The 20,941-nt window shown below is 50.1% G+C and overlaps 1 protein-coding gene across 1 annotated transcript in view; it reads right to left on the reverse strand.

The window, feature by feature from the left end:
- The window catches only part of SKIC3 (SKI3 subunit of superkiller complex), a 1,256,060-nt gene that overhangs the window by 256,391 nt on the left and 978,728 nt on the right, over positions 1–20,941 (reverse strand). The window contains exon 34 of the mRNA XM_086960925.1: positions 11,334–11,445. Coding sequence (XP_086817051.1) covers positions 11,334–11,445 — 112 coding nt within the window. The remainder of the gene's footprint in view (positions 1–11,333; positions 11,446–20,941) is intronic.

Genomic DNA, 20,941 nt, shown 5'->3' on the forward strand with positions numbered 1-20,941 from the left:
TGCTGGTGTGTGTAGTGGTTAAGCAGCACATTTGAGCTTGAATCTCTTCCATTGTGTGGCAGCTTCTCTCTCCATTTGTCTCCCCGCCAAGTCAAGCCATTTACTCTCCTTCTCTGGTGGTGGCTTCATTGATGTAGGGACAGTTTCTTTTCCTTGTGGTGGGGACAATAATAAGTTTGCGGGGACGTTGCTCTTTTTTTGTATCTGGGGTCCTGAGTTGAATGCTTATACTTCTCCACTCGTCGTGTCACTGCCCTTGCTGTGGCTGGCTCTCGGAAGGTCTCTTTTCCCTGATAGATGATGCTGGGGAGCATTGGCAGATCTAGATTTGCCTTCTGTGAGGATGTTGTCGTCTCCAGTAGGAAGCATTATTCTTATTTCTCCTCTTCAAACTTCACCCCATAGGTGTCGGCAGCCCTCTTTATGAGGTTGCTGTAGAGAGACAGTTCATCAGGTTGTGAAGGCCTCAAGTGATAAGTTTATACACCTTCAGGCGACTCTGCGTCGAGATCCTGCTGTGTGTCCTCAAACTGGCTTTGTTTGTCGAACACTGCCCTTTCTTCTACCTCCTCAAGCTTGTAGCACTCCTCTTGTTCCACCGTATGTGGCCTGGGAGGTTCCAGGGCCTCCATGCCTCCTTGATCAGCTTTGACCTCTGTGGTTGTTGAAGGTTTTCTCAGGATTCAAAACTACTTTAAGGAGTACTCGAACTCCTCCTTTCTCTGGAGCAGGGCTGCCATCTCCACCTCAAGCCTTCATTTCTTTCGCTCTACCTCTAGCACTCTTTGTTTGGCGTTCATGGCCTGCAACAACCTCTTTTTAGGCATTGAGGGCTTTTTCAGCGTTGAGTTCTTGCCCTTTTCTCTCACCCCCTTTGGAGTCGGAGTCGGAGTCTTCAAAGGTTTTGTCAATGGTTTGCCCCCATCTGTGTCTTTTTGTTGGGACCCATGTGGCTCTTTCAGTTTGCGCAGAGCTTCAGTGGTCAGATGTTTCGGCGCTGGGGCAGCTTTCGAGGACTTTGAGTCTGAGGGTTAACCATCTATGCATTTCAGCAATTTGCTACCTTCAGTTTATTCTTTTCGGTGTCTTTCACTGCCTTCTTAGGCGCCTGCCTTTTATCATCTTTGGCTGCATAGACTTCGCCATCTGACTTCTCTCCGAGAGCTGTCTCAGCTTCTTCTACCCTCTACTCATCATTGCTGTATAATGCAAATGCTACTTACCAGTATGCATCTGTTCTTGGCATGTAGGGCTGCTGACATTCATATCTGTGCATAGATCGCCGCCTAGTGTTGGGTCCGGATGATTGCACATTGTTGTCCTGGAAGAGTCTTCGAAGTATCACGAGATAGGTGGCTCCTCCCCTGGACTACAGTGCGCATGGGCATCGACTCCATCCCCAGATTGTTTTTAGCCATTGTGGCCAAGATGGAGTGAAACTCAGTGAATGATGACCATGCCATGAAATGATATGTGAACACTGCAGCAGCTACAGGCGCCGGGGAGGAGGGCGGGCGATATGAATGTCAGCAGCCCTACATGCCAAGAACAGATGCATACTGGTAAGTAGCATTTGCAGTTCGAGGCATGTGGGCTGCTGAATTCATATCTGTGCATAGAATACATAGCAGTCCCTCCATTAGCGGCGGCCGCCCGTGCCAGCTGCAGCAATTTGGAAAAGTGTCTTGAGAACAGCCTGCCCTACAGCTGCCTGCTGTTTGGAGTGCACGTCTACACAGTAATGCTTAGTAAATGTATGTGTGGTAGACCATGTGGCTGCTCTACATATGTCCTCTAAGGGAATGTTTCCAAGGAAAGCCATAGAGGCCCCCAACTTTCTGGTGGAGTGGGCTCTTGGTGGAATTGTAAGAGTGCGTTTTGCCTTTGCATAGCAGATTTGAATACATTTCACGATCCACCTAGCAATACCAGCCTTGGAAATAGGGTTACCTCTGTTATGAGGCGCAAAGGCAACAAAAAGCTGCTTAGTCTTTCTAAAATCCTTGGTCCTATCAATGTAATACATTAGGGCCCGTTTAACGTCAAGGGTGTGGAGCAACCGCTCCGCCAGTGACTCTGGATTTTGAAAGAACACCGGCAACTCAATGGTTTGGTTGATGTGGAACTGAGACACAACCTTGGGTAGAAATTTAGGGTTAGTGCGGAGCACTACCCTGTTTGAATGAACTTGGAAGAAAGGCTCTTGGATTGTGAGGGCCTGCAGCTCACTAACCCTCCGTAGCGATGTAATTGCTACCAGGAAAGCCACTTTCCATGTCAAGAACTGCAGTTCGCAAGAATGTAGTGGCTCAAAGGGAGGACCCATCAGTCTTGTAAGAACCACATTGAGGTTCCATTCCAGAGCTGGTGGAGTCCGTGGCGGAATGACTCTTTTGAGGCCTTCCAGAAATGCCTTGATGGCAGGCACTTTGAAAAGTGAAAGGTGCTGTCTATTTTGGAGGTATGCGGCCATCGCAGACAGGTGAATGCGAATGGAAGTATATGCCAGATTACACTTGTACAGATGGAACAGGTAACAGATGATGTTCTGAATGGAAGCATCCAGTGGATCAATGTTGTGGTTTGCGCAATAGATGACAAACCGCTTCCATTTTGCCGCATAACATGCTCTAGTAGTGGGCTTTCTCGCCTCCCGAATGATGTCCATGCAATTGGGAGGAAGGTTAAGGTAGCCAAACTCTAGGACTTCAGGAGCCAGATCGCCAGGTTGAGCTGTTGCGGATCTGGGTGCTGAATGTCGCCATGGCTCTGCGTCAGAAGGCTGGGCGTGAGATGAAGCCTTTGATGCGGTACCACGGAAAGTTCCAGAAACGTGGTGTACCATGGTTGGCGAGCCCACATTGGAGCAACTAGGATGAGAGTCATCGAGTGCTGCCTGAGCTTGCGCGCCACCAGCGGTATCAGAGGTGCTGGGGGAAAAGCGTACGCAAATCTGCCTGACCAGTTCATCCATATCGCATTGCCCTGCGATTGCGGGTGTGGGAACCTGGCGGCGAAGCTTTGGCATTTTGCGTTCTCCCTTGTGGCGAACAGGTCGATCTCTGGATGACCCCACCTTTGGAAGTACGGTTGGAGTACAGATGGATGTATCTCCCACTCGTGCATTTGGTGGCTGTGCCTGCTGAGCAGGTCTGCCATCTGATTGTCCTTGCCTGGGAGATGTTCTGCCATGGGGAAAATGTTCCTCTGAACGGCCCACTTCCACATGCTCTGAGCCAGATGAGACAGCTGCGGAGAGTGTGTGCCCCCCTGCTTCTGAATGTAGTACATGGCCGTCATGTTGTCCGTCCGGATCAACATGACCTTGTTGCACAGATGTACTTTGAATGCCTTTGAGGCCATGAACATCGCCATCAGTTCCAGTACATTGATGTGCATCTTCTTTTGCTCTAGTGTCCATAGTCCCTGCACCGTGTATTGGAGTACATGCGCTCCCCATCCCTGGAGAGAAGCGTCCGTTGTCAGGGTGATCTGCGGCACAGGCTCTTGAAACGGTCGGCCCTTGCAAAGGTTTTGTGGATTCCACCAATGCAGAGAGTTGTATGCCCGACTGCTCACCAACACTAGGTCTTTCATCTGCCCGTGAGCCTGAGTCCACTGACGTGCTAAGCACTCCTGAAGCGGACACATATGTAGTCTCGCGTGTGGGACTATGGAGATGCAGGAGGCCATCATGCCTATCAACTGCATGAACACTCTTGCTGGAAGCGAGTGTTGAGGTCTGAATCTTTGGATCAGCGACTGAATGCTGTTGACTCTCACTGAATTTGGCTGCGCAGTGGCCGCCAGAGTGTTTATGGTCGCACCCAGATACTGCCGTATGTGGGCGGGCTGGAGATGGGACTTTGGGTAATTTAGTGAGAACCCCAGATCGTGCAGAAGGTGAATGGTGTGGGACACGTGGTTGGCGCACTGCTGGTCCGACTTTGCTTGAATGAGCCAGTCGTCCAGATAGGGGTAGAAGTGGATGTTTTGACGCCTGAGATGCGCCGCCACCGTCGCCAGGCACTTTGTGAAGACCCTGGATGCTGTGGTGACCCCAAAAGGCAAAACCTTGAACTGGTAGTGCTGGTTTTGAATGGTGAACCTGAGGTACTTTCTGTGTGAAGGATGCAGTGGAATGTGAAAGTATGCATCCTTGAGGTCCAGAGTTGCCAGGAAGTCCCCTTGCCGAAGCAGCGGGAGAACCTGCTGCAGCGTGAGCATATGGAAATGTTCTGACAGAATGTAAAAGTTGAGGTCTAGGATGGGCCTGAAGGATCCGTCCTTCTTTGGAATTAGAAAGTAGAGGGAGTAAACTCCTGTACCTCTTTCCTTCGGGGGCACGAGCTCTATTGCTCCTTTTTGCAGCATGACGTCGACTTCCTGCTGCAACAAGTGCAAGTGCTCGCCGGACATAGGACGGCTCTTTGGGGGTATGCTGGGTGGAGTGGACGTGAGCTCCAGACAATAACCATATTGGATAAGAGATCTGACCCACCTGTCCGTGGTGATGGACTTCCACACGGGCAGGAACTGCTGGAGTCTCCCCCCGACCGGTGTTGCGTGGTCGGGTGGCAGTGACAAGGCGTCACTGTTTGTTGGCGGTGGAGGACCTGGAGCTGTTATTACCATGTCCTCTGCCTTTGACGTTGTTGCCACGGTATCCACCCCGACCCTTGTTGGTATAGGAGGGTTGGGTGTTACTCTTATAGAATTGCGTCGACTGTGACAGTTGACCCCTCGAGGTGCCTCTATTATTGGAGCGACGAAAGGAACCACCCCGAAAATGCTGGGACTGCAAGGCACCCATAGACTTTGCTGTGTCGGTGTCCCTTTTCATTTTCATTTTCTCGAGGGTGGTATCAACTTCTGGGCCAAACAGGTGGTCTGGGTTGACAGTTTGGTTCAGGATGGTAGTTTGAATGTCTGGTTTGAAACCGGATATTCTGAGCCATGCACTGGCTGCCCATTGAACAAAGGGCTGCCTTCAAAATTGGATGCCTAATTTACAAAGCACGGCATACCAAATGCCCGGCCTTCCTGAAATCCCTCATTAACCCACACTGTCCGACCCGCAACCTCCGCTCTGCCCATCTTCACCTTCTTACCTCCCCAGTGATCAAGTTAAAAAAATTGGGTGGCCGGAGATTCAGCTTCCTGGCACCCAAGCTGTGGAACTCCATCCCCCTACACATCAAAACCTCTGACACCTTGCTCAGTTTCAGAAAAAGCCTAAAGACCTGGCTCTTCTCGAACTCCCATTAGCTCTTTCTCCTACCCCAATTTCAATCTTAGCGCCAGGAAACCTCCGGTGTCAGTGCGCTTTATAAATGCAGCTTAACATTAACATTAACATTAACACGCTAGTGTTTATTGCTCTTGAGGCGGTGTCAGCCACATCCAGAGCGCACTTAATTGAAGCATTGGTGATAAGCTTCCCCTCCTGTATCAACATTTCTGCTGCTTCCTTATATTGATCTGGCAAGTGCTGTAGAAGGGCCTCTAGAGTGTCGTAGTGTGCCCTGTCGTAACGTGCAAGTAGCGCCTGTGTGTTGGATATGCGCCATATGTTGGCTGCCCGCGCAGCAACACGTTTCCCCGAAGCCTCAAATACTTTTGACTCCTTGTCTGGGGGAGAAGCATCACCCGTAGTCTGTGAGTTGGCTCTTTTGCGTGCATTGGAGACAACCAAGGAATCCAGAGGCAACTGTCCTTTGATGTATGTTGGATCAGTGGGCGCTGCCTTGTACTTCTTGTCGATACGTGGGTTGATGACTCTTGCCCGGGTGGGCTCCCTGAAGACCTCTGGCGCATGTTTCAACACCCCTTTTAGCATTGGCAATGTCTTTACAGTTTTTTCTGCGACTGAAAAGGTGTCAAAAAGAAAATCGACGTCTACTGGGTCAGCATGGAGATCGACGTCATGTTTGGCTGCCGCTCTTTCAATTAGAGCATTGAAAGCTGCAGAGTCCTCTGTTGGGGAAGTCTTTGCTGAAAAAAGCTGAGGCTCCTGTCCCGAATGCGGGTCCCCAGGGTCGCCACCAGCAGACCAAGGCTCAGTCACATCCTCTGGGTCTGAGTAGACTGGATAGGCATACTCATCCTCGTCGTTTCCATCACCCTCCTCAACATTAGAATGAGTGGGTGAAAGTTCATGGCCTTGTGGGGATGCAGGCTCCATAGGGGCAGAGGCACCAGCAGAGTCCAACTTTTTCTTAAGAGGGATTTGGAAATGTTCCAATGCTGGTTCAGGAGTGATCTTTCTTTTAAGGAGAGAGAGCTTGCCCGTGTTGGCGTTGATGATCACTTCTCGACGCTCCTCTTCTGCCAGTGGTTGGTGGCGCGGGCTTGGAACCACCAACGGTGCCTTTGGCGGCAACGTGAACAGAATCGGCGTTGTCGTCTTCACCGGTCTTTGGGGAGGCTTGGGCAGCACAGTGTCCTTCGGCTCGACTGCTGCGGCCCCCTCCCTAATACGCTGAAGGGACTCCGTGACCTTTTTAGTCAACGAGGCGGAGGGACGCACCGGCTCGAGAGAGTTTTCTGAAGCCGGTTTTGGGACGGCGACCAATGACGCAGTCTTCCGAGCCAACGCAGCTGCCCCCTTGGCCTTGTCAAGCGGAAGCGGGGCAGTGAGAGACTTGGGGTCGTCCTGCCGCTTCTTCGTGGTTTTCTTATGGTCGTCGGCCTTCTTGGTATCGATGCAACTCTTAAGTGCATCGACCAACTTCGGCGCCGACGCAGCCTCGTCGGCCGTTTTTGCCTTCGGCATCGACACCGTAGCCTTTGGGTCGGCCATTTTGGCGTGGCTCTTGAGCTCGACGGCCATCTTGGATTTCTTCGGCGCCGAGGCCTCCGAAGTCTTCGACCCGACCAGTGCGACTTGCGCTTTCGGTTTCGATACGTCTGGCGTCGAGACCGATGGTTTCACTTTCAGTTTCTGTACCGGGAGTGGTGCTGTATCAATGTCCGTGGCCGGGCCGGAAGGCGGAGCCGTGGGACAGGAATCAAGGCTTTGGGTAAGGCCCGAAGGCGATCCCTCGGCCTGGGCCTTAGAATGGGGGCTGGCTCTGGAGTCAGTGTGAGGAAGCTTCTCCTCCGAGCTATCCTCTACGGTGGCAATGGCCCCGTTGTCGTCCCCTACCTCCTCGACGACTTCCTCGAAATCCTCGTCTTCCGCGTCGTAGTCGTCCTCGACCTCCGACGCCGGGTTAGATTCTGTGACATCCTGGATAGTGTCGTCGCCGACATCCTCCGTGTCGAAGATGTCCGTCGGAGGGGGTGCCGATCGCTGGGCCTGCAGTCTTGCAGCTCGGCGGAGCTTGAGTGTCTTTTTCGACCGGAACTTGGAGCAGGCTATACACTTGGCCTCGTCGTGGTCCGGCGACAAGCACTTATTGCACACTGGGTGCACGTCGATATGTGGGTACTTCGAGGCACACACCGGGCACCTCTTAAATGGACTTCGTTCCATGATGAAAGGAGGTTGGAGCGTCGTGTAGGCCCATCCGCGCCAAAATCACGCGGAAGGGAAGTGTTGGTTCGGAGTCGATGAAACAAATGAACCCGAACGATAGACAATACCGACGCGAGTCCTAAAGACCTTTTGGTCTCAAGTAAAGTAAGTTAAACAACTATCGATTCCGACAGAGGGAACCGAAACACATCCGAACCCAATGGCGGAAAAAACAATCTGGGGATGGAGTCGATGCCCATGCGCACTGTAGTCCAGGGGAGGAGCCACCTATCTCGTGATACTTCGAAGACTCTTCCTGGACCACAATGTGCAATCATCCGGACCCAACACTAGGCGGCGATCTATGCACAGATATGAATTCAGCAGCCCACATGCCTCGAACACCAAAGTCTTTAAGTGATTCCTGAACCATGTCAGAGCTCTACATGGAATAATGTTCTAGCCTTTGTAGACGTTGTACTTTGATGGTTTTTGGCCTCGCAGCCTTTGTTCTTCGACAGGCAATGGTTTTAGATTTCGTGCGGGTCTCTTTTGGCGAACTTGTGATGGCATGTTTGGGCAAAACTTAAAAGGAGCATTTCACATGACCGCTTTCTGCCTCTTCATTCCTTGACTGTTGTTCTTACCGACGGGGTCCCCCGACAGGATCGAGAAGGCTCCCCTTCTCTGCTTTGGATTCTCTTGTGGTCTTTGGCAATTTTTTTTTTTTTTTACTTCTTACCTTCTTTTCTCAAAAAATTCTTCAGAGCTCCACCGTTTTGTTTCCAGACCCAAAAGCAGAAAAAAGAATCTGAAGTTGGCAACCATGCACAGGAACTTCCAGGGCGGCGTCGGACGTCACACAGGGATGGATTTACTACCAAATCGTGATGCCAAGGACCATAAAAAAATACACAAAAGTTCCTTGACACAATCTCTAGATGGCCAGATAATTGCACAGCATGGGCATTTATGCTAAAAAACTAAAGTTACCCATAACTTCAACTTTAACCTTTGTTTTTTCAGTGAACAGACTACATGTGTATACTATATACTTGCGGTTGTTTAATATGTTGTAAATATATAAAAGAAAAGCATCAACAATGGAACACCTGACAATAATAGAGCTAAAAGAAATCTGTAGTTTGGCTCAGATGGCTCATCAGGTGCAATCTGTCACTCATGAAGGGGGGCATTGTTTAGATCTGGTATATTCCAACTTTAACATTTCTACCGATACACCATACCCCATTTCATGGTCAGACCACTTTCCGGTTCACTTCTCCTGGCTCATTAACAAAACCTGTGTGGTACCCACACTTAAGACTGAGGAACGCCCTAGAAGAATTAATATTCCGGATCTAGTGGAGGCCCTCACCCACTCCACCCCATTGAAAGCTCAAAACTTGGATGAAGCAGTAGACAACTTCTCATCCTGGATAGACTCCTCCATTAAGTCACTACCAAAAAGCAAAGGTAAAAACAACCATAGGATCACCCCCACTTCCCCCTGGTATACTGAACATCTAAAAAATTTAAAAACAGGATGTAAGGCGCTAGAGCGAGTATGGAGAAAGAACTATTGTCCCACTGCTAAAACGGAACTTCGCGCAGCCCAAAAAGGTTTCTACGCAGCGATTAAAACAGCTAAAGGGGAATTCTACGCGTCTAGAATTCAAAAAGCTAAAAACAACAGTCGAGAAATCTTCTCCATAGTTAAAAGCTTTACTGCCCCGGTAGATGAGAAGACAGCGATTCCGCCCTCCACAGACTGGTGCAAACAACTATCTACTTTCTTCATCGAGAAAATCCAAAAAATTCAAGACAGTCTGAATAACCCTTACCAACCACTTGCCTCACAATCGGATCTAGCCTTAAATTGCCAACCTCTTCCACCTTCCCGTCCCCTTATATCAAGGGTTAAAGCAGGAATGACCAAATTCACTCAGTTTGAAAGTACAGATGTTATGGCCATATTAAAAACTCTGAAGTCTGGGTCACCTATAGATCCTTGCCCTGCAAGGGTCCTGAATGGAATAGCTGAAGTAATTACCCCCATGGTCACCGCCCTGGTTAATGAATCCCTAACTTCAGGAACTGTGCCCACCAAGTGGAAACAAGCCAAACTTCTCCCTCTGATAAAAAAACCCTCCGCAGATCCGATCACCTCCAACTACAGGCCCATATCACTCCTACCAGCCCTTGCCAAAGTCTGCGAAAAGGCGGCATTCCAGCAACTAGAGAGATTTGTGGAATCCTCTGAAGCTCTTCATCCGGCCCAATCAGGGTTCCGCACCTCTTTCAGTACTGAAACTGCATTGGTGGAAATGGCTGAAGCCATTAGGGAATGCCTCGACGGAGGCGGCAGAGCGGCCCTTATTCTTTTGGACCTCTGTCGCGTTCGACACGGTGCCCCACCTCCAGCTCTTATCTAGGCTGGAGGACATAGGCATCGCGGGCACGGTCTTAGATTGGATCAGGCCTTTCCTATCTGACCGTACCCAACAGATTTGGTTACCCCCATATCACTCCTCTAATAGAAAGGTAGAAACTAGTGTACCCCAGGGGTCGACCTTAAGTCCCCTTTTATTTAATATTTATTTAACTCCTCTGATTCGGCTGGCAGAGAGCTGGGGTGCCAAGATAATGGCCTACGCCGACGACACCCAGCTTCTCTTGTCCTGGAAAAAGGAGAAGTTGTGCACCTCTGGAGTACGCCAATGCCTATCCTCTGTATTTGCCTGGCTAGCTAAATCATGCCTCAAATGCAACGAGGATAAAACAGAAATTCTGCTCTACGGCCAATTCCCCATTGACTTTAAGGAGTCTATTTGGCCTTGTGAATCAACATGCCCAACGGGAGAGAGTGGGATTGCCAAGAACCTGGGTATTTGGTTCGGAGCCGACTTATGTTTCCGCGACCAGATCTCGCGCTTGACGGGGACATGTTTTGGAACCCTGACCACTCTTCGCAAATTCTTTCCCCTCCTTCCACAAACGGCCAAAGAAACGGTAGCCAGGGCTCTGGTACTCTCCCGTCTGGACTACTCAAACGCCCTTTATATAGGGGCTCCAGACTATATGATCAGAAAGTTACAGGTAATCCAGAATGCTACGGTGAGACTCATTTTCAACATCCCCAGGAGACTCAGCGTTCGCAAACAGTTGAAGGAACTTAACTGGCTTCCTGTGGCACAAAGAGTGCGCTTTAAAACTTTGGTCATCGTCTATAAAGCCCTCAATGGACCGTGCCCTTCCTATCTAGCCAAAAGATTCACACTCTACCTCCCGACCCGTCAGTTGCGATCTACCTCCAAAAAGCAGGTGGTCGTCCCCAGATTTAGAAGAGTCCGCCTGGGCGGACAATCCCTAACGGTAAAGGGAGCTCAAATGTGGAACGCCCTGCCAGACGCTCTTAGACACGCTCCCAATCTGACCAATTTTAAAAAACTGCTTAAAACTCACCTCTTTCAAGTTCATGAATAGCATACTCCTTTTTCCACTCTGATCCAGTTTCTTCCCCCGCGCCAGGACAGTCTTGACTATCGGAGCGCGTTATAAATCCACATATAACATAACATAACATAACAATAATATGTGTACTAATAAATGTCCGATTACTGGTTGACAAACACATTGAAAATTTTAAGGGCGTAATAGTATGAGTAATACTTCTGTTATTAGATTATATTACAGTAGCAGCTGAATGCATGTGATATTAGTTACACTGATTATTCAGTGCCTGATCGATAAATTAATATTTCTATTAGCTAAAAAAAATCAGTGCAAACGGTTTACAATGTACAAATCAGGGTAACATCAGTACTTATGGGACACTCAGCAAAGGTATGTACATATTTATGTGATGATTTACCTGGAAAAAGATGGATAGCCCTTTGGATGGTCTTCAGCGCATTATCTTTTTTGTTATCAGATGACAGACTTCCAGATGCCAAAAGATTAATTGCAGTGTAGAGCTGTGATTTCTATTGAGAAAAACAATACTCAAATAAAGGACACAGTATAAGAGAGGAGCCACAAAATTGACAAAAAATGGGCCTATATATGTACAACCAAAAGCCTGTAGTGAGATAAACGGCATATTGCATTCTGAAACGTATTTACAATGAGTAATAATGGTTATTTTGAGGCTGATTCTGCGTACAGTACCAGAACATCCAGATTCTGGGGAAACTGAGCAGTATGCAACAGTGGCCGCCCAGCCCACACTGATAGACAATGTCCTTTCACTGGCTGCTCAGTCACAATGGAGGGTGGAGAGAGCAGGAAAGTCACAAATACCAAAACCTATTCTAAAATACCTTCTTTTACTGCTCTAAGCACAGAGAGTCCAAGGTAGCAGCAGTCCATTTGGAGGCCTGAATCACACTGCTACCATTTTTTAGATGTCTGCCTCTCTTGCCTGCCACAGAGTCAGTCACGGTGGTCATGCATGTAGGCAAGCAAATGCCTCAAAGTATTCTATCTTCCATGGTCCGAGGAGTGGAGTGAAGACCTGATACTCCATTAGAACAAATATGGCCAACAATCATAAACATGTGGCACTGAGTTAATGCTGATGCAAGACAACTATCAAATGCAATCAGCTTATAAACTGTGCTGAAATGAAGAACATTTGGAAGCAGATCTAAGAAATGTGGAAGTGAGTGGATACAGGATGTAGTGAGCTGATACTGAATGTAATAAACTGCTGACGGGACAGAGAGCTGTTATAAATCCTTACATTAACACTAGATAGAAAAAATATTAGGGCCCCAAGAACATCAATCAAACTTATTTCGCCGATATAATACCGGCATAAAAAGTATTCTACAGACATGATTTCATCAATAATTATAAAAAAGAGATACATTACAAGTTATGCTAATATGTATCTAAGCCAATTAAAAAAGACAACAATAAAAATGGTAAAATGTAAAACAGTCAAGAGACTAAAAACATTAATTAATACATATCTACAAAGATTTTAAACAAGCCAGCACCTTTAATTGTGTCTTCGATATCAGTTTACGGATCTAGTCTCCTCCTGCTTAGAGCTGATAAAAAAAAAAACGAGTCCAAGCAGAAACATGCCAAAGGACCCGGTAATGACTGAAAATAATATAGGGCTGGACAGCATTGTCTGAAGTTCAATTTTCGCATGAGGGGTAGAATATGTTATGTTTTTATGGGCAACCTAGAATTTGTGAAAGTGTAGCATATTTTAAGGTTTGTATTTGTGAACACATGTTGCAATTTCCTTTAGTAATATAAGAATACAAGTCATCCACGATGAAAGTGGAATTACGTCCAGAGTAGGGAATACATTTTAGCTTCTTCATAACATTCTTCAAACTGCATCTGTTTTAATTGGTCTGGTGGTCAAAGCAAAAGTTAACGAGGCATCCTTTGAACAAAAGTTATTTTTCATCCCTCATGATGTACTACAAAGACTGACTGCAAAGACCCAATTATGACATAACTGACAGAAGAAATCCTAAAATATTCCAGCTGAAAAAAGGATTGAAGGATTTCACCTACTGTGTACTAAAATGGCAAATCATATCCATTTCTTTAAATGCACCACATGAACAGCAAATGTAAGTTCGGGGCAGAAATTAAAACTTCGTAATTATGCATGCAAATTTGAGTGGGCAAATAGTATTGCTGATCAATCCAATTATGTTAAACGCTGTGTTTCCAGGCATGAATTGTCATTTAACAAAGCACTGCATTATATGAGGTATACTTTTAGTTTATTAAATTGGACACTAAGGAACAATGGGTCATATGTACAAACCATTTTTGCGGTCTGAAACAGCCCAATCGGGCAGTTTCAGACAGCAAAAATGCTTTTTCTTATGTAGGAAGAACAAATTGAGATTCAGTAACAAGTTACCGAATTGCAACATGCAATTGCACATACATACCGATTTGGTATGTGGAAGGGGTATCTTAAGGGCATCCCTTCCAAATGTACGAGTTACTTACCTTCGGTAACAATGTATATGGTAGAGACGATTCTAGCCGCAGATTCCTAAACGTAGAATTATCCCCAGGCGTGAGGCTGGATCCGGAAGGTAGCCGCAACCAGAGCGTAAGGGCACAGTAGCACCTATAAACCTATCCCCCAATGACCTAAGGGAGGAATCGGAAAAAAATAACAGGACAACCTTCCACCAAAAAAAGAGCAAGAGAAGGCTCTCACAGAAGAGGTAGCCACCCACAGGGAGGTGAGTGCAGAAGACCAAGCCAAAGGTCCTCGCAGAAAGGGGAGGAAGGGCGGGTCGTGAAGGAAACTGCGGCCAGAATCATCTCTACCAGATACATCATTACTGTAGGTAAGTAACTCCTACATCTGATAGAGACTACTAGCCGCAGATTCCTTCACGTAGAATAGATACCCTAGCAATACCCCCTGGGAAGGAGGGTCTGCGAAAGTACCCCACCAGCCAATACAGAACAGAGGACCCTACAGGGTGACCAGATCTGTGGACCAGGTAGAACCTCGTCCCTGCTAGGCAAGGGGAACCCCCACAAGCAGAACCCCACAGACGCCAATAGGATGTAGGAGGGAGAAGAAGAAGGCTAAAGAGGCCCGTACTCTCACAGCAGAGGAACCAAGGTCAAGGCCGGAGCACAACACTCCCCCACAAGGAAAACTAGCTGCCGTCCCATGCCAAGACAGGAAGAGCGGAAGACGAAGCCTAGAGGACCCAAGGAAACGAGGGAAAAGAAGGCGAACCCACTCCAGATGGAGAGCAACCTGCCAGCCAGAACAGCGCCGGAAGTCAAAAGCCGCAAGAAGAACAGCCCGAGGCCCCAGGAAGGCAGGGTAAGCAGCACCCGGCAAGGGAGAACACAGGATCATCCCAGACCTCAGGGCAGGAGGAGGGAGAGGAGGAGATGCCCGGCCACACCACCACGGGTAGCCGGCACACGACCACAGGATCATCCCAGACCTCAGTGCAGGAGCAGGGAGAGGAGGAGATGCCTGGCCACACCACCACGGGTAGCCACGCACAAGACCTCAGGAAGCAAAAAGCAACATACATAAACGCCATGGAGAACAGGCACCTGAAGGCGACCAGAACCCCCAGCAGAGCGCAAGCCATAGGACAGCTACCACTACTCCACATAGGGAACATAAAGTCCTAAGAGACGGGAACCCTCTTTGGAAGAACTTCCGCAGCAGAGGAAAAACAAAAGAGCCACGGGGAAAAAAACACCCCCGCGGGAGGCTTGACAAGCAGCCCAAGTAAAGTAATCTCAGGGCCAAGTCTGCGCAACAACTCCGGCAGAACACACACAGAGAACCAAAAGGGCTGTCCACAATCCATCAATGCTAAAGTCCCAAGGAAGGACGCAATGGCCAGAACACACACTCCACAGCCAGAAGAACCGGCCTAAGAGGACCTAGAATCAACCCAACTCAGGAGTCACTGAGGAGAGGACGGAGGTAAATGAGGATAAGACAGAGCCTTGCCAAGAGCCAATGGATGGCGGAGTCGGACGGGGCATGAAACAACAGGCTGCCATCAAACGGAAGGTCGATGCGTCGCTCCCAAATATTCTCAGGGAACACTCCGTCCCGAAGCCAGGCATGGCGACGGAGAACGACTGAGGAAGACATGACCCGGCCCAGCACCTCCGAGATGTCCAGAACGGAGTGGAGAATAAACGCTGCAAGCTCCTGGCCATCCAAAGCTTGATGCCGTAAGTCCACCTGACCAGTCTCCTGTGACGCTGTCAGAGACTCAGCCGAGTCCCACAAACAGGAGGAGGCCCTAGCTAGCACACACAAGGTGTTAAGGGCCCGAACATGTTGCGCCGCCAAGAGTCCAGGCAGCGGGCCTCTCGGGACGGTGGAGTCAACAGTGGCGGCAGGGAGGGAAAATGAGTCAGCAAAAGGGGGCTGGCGGCCAAGGGGTGAAGGGAAAGACAAGCCGGGTCACGCGGCGCCGGGAGGTGCCGTTGCAGAAGATGCTGAGGGACCGGGTCCCCTGAGGCAGGACGCCTCCAAGCCCCCGTCAAGGAAGAAAGAAGCAAACCTTCAAATGGAAGAAAAATTACCCTCCCACCAGAGCCCTGGTGGAGGACCTCCAATAGATGGTCCTTCGGAAAGTGCCCCACCGGGTCACCCATGCGCAAGATGCCCACAGCCGTGGACACCGCGTGAGCGAAGGCCGCACTTGCCTCCGCAGGGCCCCGCAGCGGTGCAAGCAGCTCCTCCGTGGGCGACTGCTGCAAACTAAGGCGGCCGTCCCCGAGGCCAAGCGGAACGGGCAAGGGCCAGATCTGGAAATCAGAAGGAGCCGAAGAATGAGGGACCTGACGCTCTTCCAATGAACACCTCTGCCTCAGGTAGGGTGTGGAGCCACGCTTCGACGCTGGTAAAAAAAGACACCACACGGCGACCAGTCTCCGGGGAGGACGACACCAATATACAGCCTGCCTCCGGAGAAGAAGGAGCGTCCGGAGACGAATCTGGGGTACAACCCCTGCGCGGAACCGTAGAGTCCGCTGCCTGAGGCAGGACATCGGCACCGTCCTGTGTCACCGGACAAGGCCCCTCTTCAAGGCACTCCGCACCGAAGACTGGAGTGGAGTTGGAACCGAACCGGCCCGGGATGGCGCCGGAACGAAGCCGACCAGACCCCGTCAAGGTAGCCACCTGCGTGGGGTAACAAGAGGGGCCTGGGGAGTGACCCGAAGCCCTCCGCGGCCTAGAATGAGGCGGAGATCGATGCACGATTCAACCTCCTACTCACCCTCCGACGAGGCAGCCGCCCGTGGGGTGGGACGAGAGGGGCCATGAGAGGGACGTAGGGTCCTCCCCCGGCCTCCACCCGGAGCGTGACGAGGAGGGTCCACCGACCCTTGTGGCTACGCATGGTCCCGCAGCTTCCGGCACCGTAGCGGCGTCACCTCTGCCTTAGACAGGACTACCTTGTCAAAGGACAGAGAGGGGCTCGGGATGCGACCCGAGTCCTGGCGACCCCCCGCGACACCACAGGGACTCCCGCGGGAGTGTGCGGCGAGGCAGAGACGCCGTGGCCTGAAGGAGGTGCCCCCGAGGAGCCCCACCCCAACAGCACCACATCCTCCAAGCCTGGATCCGAACCAGTCGGCGTTGGCGGCGCCGCTGAGGGCTCTGCGCAGGGCCAGGGATCCGCTGATGACCCAGGAGGGGAAGGAGGAGACGCCAGCGAGGCCTGCAAAGCCGCAGCATATGTCTCCATTTGGACTCTCGACGCCCCAACACAGGGAAACGGTGGATAGGATGACACGCGCAGCCGCATCACCCTTGTGGAGTCCATGCCCCCGGCAGGCCAAAAACCAGCCCCCGGGGACAAACTGCGACACTTACCCACCGGGGCGCGACACTCATGTGACATCGGAAAAGGGCGAGGATGACGACCACGGCCGTATCTGAAGCCGTCCGCCAAAGCAGACCAAGGGGAGGACGTCGACCTGGAGAGACGCGCCGACAGAAGTTTCAGACGGCGCTCCCGCTGCGACTTTGGCTTCAACTGTTGGCACGCCGCGCATTCAGTGGTGCCGTGATCCTCCCCCAAACACCACATACAAATGAGATGCGGGTCCGTCGCCGACATGAGACGCCCACAAAACGTGCAAGTTTTGAGTCCCGAAGGCATTTGCACACAGTTCCACCAAAAAGAAATGGAAGAAAAGGCGGCCTTAAACAGGCCGTAGCAAGGACCGGATCCACGTTGCACGCTGAAAATGAATAAACTGGCTTAGGCGCGCTGGGGCGGGTCTTATGTGACCTCGCTGATGTCACGTACGTGGACGATGCCTGGACGAAGTCGCGTGATGCCGCCCGCCCCAGGCACACAGGGATGCTGTGGCAAAAAAGTTTCCGGATCCAGTCTCACGCCTTGGGATAAATCTACGTGAAGGAATCTGCGACTAGTAGTCTCTATCGGATAGGATTATATATCTGCTGCCGCAATAACCCCACAGAACGTAGACTGTGCGCAGGTGCAGAGTGCGACCCTAATCGCTACTCCGTTCCAAGGAAACTTATTTTGTATGACATTTACTTGCACAAACCAGTATCGTAGAATTTTGTAGGGGAAACTTTGTAGTGTGGACAGAATTCGAGGTAGGGACACCATTTTAAAAATGGCTGATCGCCCAATAGTGACAGCAGAAGGGAGGACCATTTTGTTGTTTGTTTGTTTAGACTAGTGATCAATGGATTAATATTATTTGCCCATGAGATCTTAGGGCACGCCGATACAAAGAATACTTAAATCCATCCATCGCGTGCGACAGCTGTGACGCCCAGGTGCCTCGTCCCTCGTCAGCGCAGACTGGAAAAAGCATGGATTTTGCAGCGTTAGTGTGTAGGCCAGTAGTATCCCCAAACACTCTAAGGATTTGCAGGATGCGAGGCCCTGAGAATAATGGGTCCGTCATAAAGAAAAGGACATCATCTGCGTACAACACAATGCGGTCCGATCTCGATGGGGACCAATCAAAGCCACAGAGCACAGGGTCCCTTCGAACCCATGCCGCTAGAGGTTCCACCGCCGGGGCAAACAACAGTGGGGATAAGGGGCAGCCCTGTCTAGTGCCCCTGTGATTTGAGAAGGGGTCTAAGTGGTGGCTGTCTATACCGACCGACACCATTAAATTAGTGTAGAGCAAGCGGACATAGGCTATGAAGCAAGTACCAAAGTTCACTGCCTCCAGTAGTTGAAAAAGGTAAACCCAGCTGAGCGAGTTGAAGGCTTTGTTGATGTCGGCTAATAATATGGCTGCCGGGTGTCTTAACATCGGGGCTGCCGCTTTGGAGTTATGTACTCGTCGTATGTTGTGAGCAGCCTATTGGGGTGGATTAGGTCTGCGGTACGAGGAGGACACCCCAGTTTAAGGAATATCTCCGCATGCCGCCAATCCTGGGGCAATATATTTCGTTCTTGGGTATCTTGTATAGCTGCTAATAAGTGAGGGCCCAGCAGATGAATATTTGGCCACAGGAACTGCACAGGAAATCCATTGGGTCTGGATCCTGCCCCAGGCATAGAGCATGGATGGCCTCCGTCAGCTCCTCTAAGGAGATAGGAGCCTCCAGTTGATCCCGAATATGGTCTGTGAGCTTCCGAGGTGGGATATCCACCAGGAATTCCGCTATTTGGGCTGCTGAAATCTGCTTGCGACGTGCATAGAGGAAGGAGAAATTCCGAGCAAATTCCCGGCTACCCCCTCTGGCGAAACACACAAGGCCCCCTCTGCATCGCGGATAGTGGGGACCACGGCTGGGGATGTGTCAGCCTGGCAGAGCCTATGAACCACTTTACTCAACTTATCTCCCCACTGGTAAATCTGATGCTGTGACGCCTCCCAAATCTCCTTGGCTTCCCCCATTAGATATTGCTGTATTGCGTGTTGCAGCAAGTTGCGTGGTAGAGTGGGGCTGGGGTCCTGGTTTAATTGTAATGCAAGGGACGCCTGGCGCGACTCCAGGTCCGCCAGTTGCTCTTGTTGTATGCATTTTTCTTTGGTGCAATAGCTAACTTCGGCTCCAAGCATGGTGGGTTTTAAGGCCTCCCAAAAGACACCCTGAGATGGGGAGGAGGTGGCATTGATGGCTAAATATTCGGATATCGCTGCATGCAAAATGTCTTGATAGTCTGGGTTTTCGAAGGTGCCATAGGGGACATCCACCATCGAGATGGGGGTTTACGGGAGCAAGTATGTAATTTAAGAGTGATATGGGAATGATCAGAGAGCCACCCGGGGAGGTGGGCAACCTGGGAAAACCTGTGGAGAACTGTGCGAGGTGCGAAAAAAATAATCCAGTTAATTGTGAACCATGGACCTCAGACATAAATGTGTCGCTAATTTCTGTGGGGTGGTACAACCGCCAGATGTCCGCCCAGCCAAAGGCGGACACTTGTGAGAGCAGTTTAGAGGGACCCATTGGTGATTGCCAGTCAGTGCTACGCTGTTCATCTATTGGCCCATATAGTAATTTCAATCACCCCCTAGGAGCGTCAGACCCTCTGGGAGGTCCCTCCAAACGCTAGAAATTGTGTCGACAAAGGTTGCCCCTAGCAGAGGGGGAACATAAATACTACCTATTGTAACATGCCTACCATACAGTGTGCCTGTGACAAATGCGAATCTGCCCCACCGGATCTACCCTGTGGTCTATGTGCTGGAACTGGACTCTGCGGTGTATCAAAATAGCCACTCCCCATGAGCCCCTGGTGAATCCTTCATGGTAAATATAATGGTACCCAAATCAAGCCAAACAAGAGGTTTTATTACCTAGGAGATGAGTTTCTTGGAGAAGTAGAATATCAGCCCCATATCTTTTGGCCTGACTAAAGTCAGCAACCCTGTTTAATTTTATTAAAAAGGCCCCATACATTCCATGAAACCACAGTAAGGTCCCCAAGGGGGGCTGTATCAAACTGTACCATTATCCCGTATCTCTAAAGGCACTGTAGTGGTTGTATCGAAATCCAGGTGAAAAGTCTGCATATAAAACAACAATAGAACGGAATTCCCCGCAAATCCCCCCACACCCTTCCCGACACTGCCATAAACTAGGAGCATCTGTTGCGGTGTGGGGCGCTCCAGGTCCCCAACAGGGGAGACTCGGGCCCCCATGCCAACAAAACCCAACCCACCCACAAACCATTGTTAATGAGGGGAGATCGAAGTGTCTAGGGCCTGGCAGCCCCGTGGCTGGGCGTCCAGGTTCGTTCAGAGGATAGCAAACATGAGGCTAGTCTCAGTGAAGAGCAATCCGTGGCTACACACAGCTGGTTGCTAGAAGTACAACTGGATGGTTCAGGACAAATGCTCTGGACTGGTAGATCTTCTGACCGAGCCAGACCTGTGACGTCTTTTTGATTTAGTCCTGCGAGGTCTATTCTGTTGCTATCCATGAGAGGAGTCTGATTCCAGTGGTGAATGTGGCTTAAGGGGAGAATGTTTGTCTGTCCATGCGAATACTGCTTCCGGTGTTGTAGGAGTAGGATCTGCTTACTATGGTTACCCCCACTTTTCGCTGTGCTTCACTGATTTATCGACTTTAGTCTGGCTGTGGCCCTGCTAACCAGGGCCCCAGCCTAGCTCCTTCCTCTTTAAACTGATTGAATGTACATTAGGTACACTCCAAATTGGTTACTGGACTACCCTTGTGAGTCCCTAGTATATGATACCATAGGTACCAAAGACATAGGTACCCCAGAGGCCTACCAGGGGCAGAAGCATGTATTATGCCACCCCTGGGGAGCCTTTCAAAATGATACCACAGGTCTGCTACTGCAGCCTGGGTAAGGGGGTACTTGTACCCCTTACTTAGATATAGTATACCAATATCTACCAATATATATATATAGACACATATAAACCTATAAGTCACTCCTATGGCAGGCCTTGACAATCCTGAAGGCAAAGTGCTTGGTTTTATGTGAGAGGGTGCCCAAGCATGAGCTG

This window comes from Lissotriton vulgaris, chromosome 3_1 (genome assembly GCF_964263255.1).
Source record: "Lissotriton vulgaris chromosome 3_1, aLisVul1.2, whole genome shotgun sequence".
NCBI classification, from domain to species: domain Eukaryota; kingdom Metazoa; phylum Chordata; class Amphibia; order Caudata; family Salamandridae; genus Lissotriton; species Lissotriton vulgaris.